Source organism: Vigna radiata, chromosome 1, assembly GCF_000741045.1.
Source record: "Vigna radiata var. radiata cultivar VC1973A chromosome 1, Vradiata_ver6, whole genome shotgun sequence".
Lineage (NCBI taxonomy): Eukaryota > Viridiplantae > Streptophyta > Magnoliopsida > Fabales > Fabaceae > Vigna > Vigna radiata.
The window spans coordinates 23,941,090-23,946,857 of NC_028351.1; the positions used below are offsets into that span (position 1 = coordinate 23,941,090).

The following is a 5,768-nucleotide window of genomic DNA, read 5'->3' on the forward strand; positions in this document are numbered from 1 at the left end:
TTTCTAATGACTACAAATTTGTAATTTTTGGATATCTGAGTAGGTACAGTTTATTCCTTAAAGTTAACACTTTATATATTTCTACCAACTCTGACCTTTGTTGGTTGTTTTGCTCTTAACTTTCTCCACCGAACTCCAAATGAGTTGATTCTTGTTTTGTTGGAATCTAGACTCAAAGAGATTTCAAATGACTATCAACCCATAATTTTTGGACCATTGTACTAGATGCAGTTAGTTTCCCAAAAACAACATTTTTCTAAGCTTCCTAAATGAGTTTACTTTCAAGTTATTGTTTCATGTTTCTTATTTTAGATGGGAATATTACAAATTAGTAGTCATTGAAAATATTTTTGAGTCTATTTTATAATAGAAAAAGAATCACATCATTTGGAGGTTTGTGGGAACGATTAAAATAGTCAGCAAAGGTCAAAGCCCATATATATTTTTGAACCAAGGTAGGTGAATTCTATGACCATTTTTGTCCAAGTTATGCCTTGGTAATCGATTATGTGGTCGATGTAATCAATTACTACAGGTTAATTGCAGGTTTATACGAAAAGTAATACGTGACTTGCTAGTTAGAAGAACTTGACTCCCCAAGGTCATTTTTATGTCTTTTTGGATGAATTTGGGTGTGTTTTTACGATATTTATTCCATTTTATTAGATGGATGATTGATTTTATTTATCGATAATGCGAAAAACTCCTTTTCTCACCGAACAAAGCTCAAACCTTAGGTAAAGGAGATATCTTTTCTCGTTGATGGAGAGTGCAAGAGAGGTAGAAAGGCAGAATGCTACAACGCTGGTGGAGCAATGTTGGGAAAGGTCACTCTCGATATCCCAATGGATGAGAAAACAAGAGTGGATCACGAGAAGGAGACAACGCAAAAATGTGAAAACAAAATGAAACAACAGAGAGATGAAGAGAGATTTCAATAGACGTCACGATTATCGGTGAGAACACAGACAACTAAGGCTTTGTTTCTTTGTAGGGATTTGAGGGAGATGATTTGGGGGAGATGATTTGAATGGATTTGAGTGGATTTGAGGATAATTCTTTTGTTGTTTTTTTGAGTGGATTTGTGGGTAATTGGGAGTGGATTTGGAAAGAAAGTATGTGAAAATTAGTGTAAGATTTGATTGATGTGACCGATTTAAAAATTATGTTTAATTGGTAAAAATTAAAGATTACCAAAATGCCCTTAGTTATTAAAGTAATATAGAATGATAATTGTTAATGTTATATTTAATCATAAAAATATTTATAAAGAGAAAAAAATAAAAATTAATTTTTAAAAATTTAAAAAATTGTAATTTAATAAATTAAAATAATTTTTTTAATAAGTTTAGCTATTTAGTAAATTGAAATAATTTTTTTTTACAAGAGAGAAAAAAATAAAAATTAATTTTGAAAATAAAATAAAATTATATTTAAATAAAATAAATAATTATGTGATATTTAATTATTGCTATTAATAGGNAAATAAAATTATATTTAAATAAAATAAATAATTATGTGATATTTAATTATTGCTATTAATAGGATATTTAATTAAGTAAAAATAAAATCATGTAATTAGTTATTATATATTTTATTTCTTTAATTAATTATTCCCTTAATCCTAATAAATGAAATATTAATTAATAGTAACATTTGATTTGAAGGTATTTAAAACATAAAATAAAACTTATTAATTTTATTATTGGTCTGCATATTTCTATTTCCCTCTTGTTTTAATCTTCTTGCTTGATGATGAATGGGAGGAACAAGTCCCTTCACTCCATCACAGTGGCAAGAGCTTGAACATCAAGCTGTCATCTACAAGTACATGGCTTCGGGAACAAATTTTGCTTTTTTTATCTTTCTGTAGAAGAATTAATGGTAAGAAATGGAGATGCTCCAACATACCCAGATTCAAATTACTGTGAGGTACATGCACAGAGTGAAAAATCGTTCAAGAAAGCCTGTGGAAGTTTTGAAAACAACACTATCAACAACACAAATGCTTCAACTCAACAACCAATCTCATCAATCACCAAAATCAATACTCTTTCTCCTCTTGCTTCATCTGAATCACACCAACACCACCCTCCACACCATGCCTTCTTTCAAGCGGACCAAATTCTTCGCGATACAGCCACTAAGGACGACCAAACTTCGATCCCCAGCCTCACGCCGTTGAGTCCACCAGCCTCAAACTTCTCGGTCTCTTCCTCCAATGCGCCGAGTGCATTGTCATGGATAAACTCGACTTCTCCAACGACCTCCTCCCGGAGATGGCTAAATGCACATTGAGGTACGTCCACAACACCATGTTGCATCGTCGTCTTCTTTAGATGCGTAGACAGCCAAATACAGCTTCCTCTCTTCGTATTCATACCATTGGAACCGGATAGGAAGCAAACATGTATCCGGATACAAGAAGCGTGTATCTGGATACCCTTCCTTCACAAAAAATGGAAAACGTGGATCCGGATACACTGAACATGTCTTTTGCTTCAAGCTTTATCTTCTTCATCTCGCTTGCCTCCTCATCATCAAGCTTCATCTTCCTTATCCTCTCTACAACAACTAGATGTCTTTAACCTGCAACAACCAGATATGCATGACCATGACAATGGAAATTGAAAATTCACATGGACAACGAAGAGTAGTACTCGTGAAACCACAGTGCTGCACATTGTCTTGTAATTTTTAATAATCATACGGGGCATATAAGTCATTGTATCATAAATCATCGCAAATCCTTTCGAAATGGAGAGATGGGTTAAACAGTGAAATCAGCGTAAATCGTCGCTTTTCTATCGTTGCAAATCAGTTCAAGCGAACACGATTCTCTCACAAATCCATCCGCGCTAATTCCTGTAAACAGGAAATCACCCTCAAACGAACACAGCGTAAGAGACAATCGTGAGAGAGATTTTAAAATTACTGAGAGAAAGAAGATGAACCTCTTTTCTCGTTCCCAAAACACTCTTTACATAAGATTTTATTTCTAAAAATATTATTTAAAATAGACCACTCAAATGCTGCCACTTGGCATTGTAAAAAAAGTTGGCAACAATGAGTTTTTAAAGAAATATTTTCCCTTTTTCAATAATGTAATCACGATTTCTCACTCCGTCGTATGTATGTTTTTATGTTTTTATTTTATTTGATAGTGTAAATAAATTGTCAACATCAACAATCTTCCACCACTTCACAGTGGTAAAGAATGACGTAGCAGTGTAACATTTTCCGTACTCTTCTACTTGTGCTATGTAATGTCACTAATTTGCATGGAAACAGCAAAAGAAAGAAGAAGATTGAAGAAAATAAAAGCATCATCAACATTTTATTACACAATCCAACGTAACCATGGACAACTCAGATGGCCTCCGCCAGCTCCATCATTTCCTCCGCCACAGCCTCCACCGAAACCTTCTTATTGGCTACGAAGCACCTGTCGCGAATCTCCCCTTTCCCTTGACGGTTGGTAATGACGTCGATCTGACTCACCTTCACAAACGCGTCCGCGAAACTATCGAAGAACTCCTTCTGGTTGGAGGCGAACAGGTTCACGATCTCCTTCGTCTGGGGGTGGCTCGCGAGGTCCTGGTCCGAGGTGAAAACACCCTGCTGGTTCAACAGGTTGATGTAGTACATGTTGTCGAACTTGGCCGGGGTGCGCACGTCCAGGTTCACAGTGTTCGAGGACTGGGGCGTGGGACACGTTGCCACCAAGTTGTTCTTGAAGTCCGGGTCAATGGGTGGGTCAGATTCGATTGTTCTGTTGACTAAAGAGGAGCAGTGAGCCCTACCGTACGTGTGGGCTCCGGAGAGGGCGACAACGTCGGTGGCGTCGAAGTTTCGCTGGCCAAAGACTTCCAGCAGCTGTTCGGTTCGGAAGAATGGCGGCGGGAGGTTGTTGGGTCCGTCTAGGTCGAACGTGAGGCTGTCTTTCCTTCCCAGAGGCACATCAAAATCTGGGCCTCCCATCTGTATCAAATCGAAATCAACCAAAATGAACAAAACAGAAGGACTTGTTCATTGCGAAAGAGGTACAAAACAGAAAAAGAAAGAAAACATGGTGCAAAACTATGTGCGAAAATATACCATAACTCCTTAGTTTATTAAAAATAATCTTAAAAAAACTATTTTAAATCTAAATTAATACCTTTTATTAAGTGAGATTTATATGAACTTATAAGAATAATTTGCATGTTGAATAAATAAAAATAAATGAGAACAGTTTAAGAAACAGTGAATGAAAATTACTTGGCGAACAGCTTCACGTGCTGCAACGACAAGGATGTCTGAACATGAAACAACTGGCAGACACTGCTTGTAAATGACACGTCGAAGCTCTTCAATGGCGAGAAGAGCCTCTTGCCTTATACCAATGTTAGCAGGGTGGCTCTTTTCATCGTTTCCATCTGGTGCATTCAGCAATATGGAGGCGTCACAACCCTGGTTCAGTCCAAATTCAAGCATTAATTGAATAGTTTCTTTATCAAATATTTGATGAAACTTTATGAAAATCTAAAGTCATACATTGGCAAAGCAGTCATGGAAGAAGAGTCGAAGTATGCCAGGAGCTAATCCACTGTCGTTCTTGAATGCTTTCTCCAAATTAGTCCTTATAATCCATTCAAGAGTCGGACATTCTAAAGGAAAATAGTAATTCCACGATAGTCCTGGGACAAGGGGTGGTCTTTTTTCCAATATCCTAGAGAAGACAAGGGTTTCAGAAGCAAATAAAAGGGAACAAACCAACACCAATGAATGAAACAAAGAACAAACCCTAGCCATGTTTCTTGGATTTTATAACTATGACTGAGTTGAGTTCAGATAAGCAGAAGTTCAAGTTATTTATAGACTGATCAAGTATATGCTTACTTAGACTTGTTTCCCACCCACTAGTAGTTTACGTAATATTTAAAACGTGTTTTTTTTAGTGTTGAAATTTGGATAACTTTTCAAAAGAAGACAGCGGTGAGAATAACAATGAACATAAAAATAAAAATAAAAACTCGTTTCACGAGTACATTGCATGTGGAAGGAAAAACTAAAAAAGCATTATGAGAAACCAAACAGAAGGCGCACGGAAAGTTAAAGAATTTATGAAGACAGTTTTAGTCATACCTAATTATAGTTGTCCTGTCCATGTACTTCAGAAAAAGAAAATTAATAATTATGCTAATAAAGTTCTTGGGAACTTAAAAACAATATTGCAAGCTAATTTTTCAAAAAGCATATGTTAAATACTTATTTATATGATATAACGTAATAAACTCTCTTTGAAATACACTTGCAAATCCAAAAATCAAAGAGAAAGTTACATATATCATATACCAAGTAAATTATTATAATTATTCCTTCTTACAATAATAATCTATAATTTTATTTATGCAAGAAGTATATGTCAAATTAAAACTTAGGTAGGTTGTGGTGAGAAATGAAATATATATAAAATCATTAATTACATTATATATATATATATATAATAATTCAAATTAAAAGATAAATATATGACGACCACAAACTAATTTTTTATTTTAATAATTTATATACGTCTTAATATTATAGTTCTTTTTTATTTCTTTTAATAAAAAATGTAGTTCAGAATTCCTTTAAAATAATATATGATTTTGTATTTACGTACATTAAAACTCTACTTGTTATTTAATAGGGTACGGATCATCTTCATTTACAATTGGCTTTTAATTAATTAGTCCATAAAAATTAATATTTTAAGCCATGGTTGGTTTCCTTGATCTGATCTA

At 34.4% G+C, this 5,768-nt stretch overlaps 1 protein-coding gene across 1 annotated transcript; it reads right to left on the reverse strand.

Moving 5' to 3' along the window:
- Positions 1-3,129: 3,129 nt before the first annotated feature.
- LOC106768540 (peroxidase 12) lies at positions 3,130-4,804 on the reverse strand. The gene is made up of 3 exons (XM_014653750.2): positions 4,537-4,804; positions 4,261-4,452; positions 3,130-3,981 (listed from the first exon to the last, which is right to left on the reverse strand). The coding sequence occupies exons 1-3, from the start codon at positions 4,792-4,794 to the stop codon at positions 3,370-3,372; spliced, it is 1,062 nt and encodes a 353-aa protein (XP_014509236.1). The 5' UTR covers positions 4,795-4,804; the 3' UTR covers positions 3,130-3,369.
- Between the last annotated feature and the right edge of the window lie 964 nt (positions 4,805-5,768).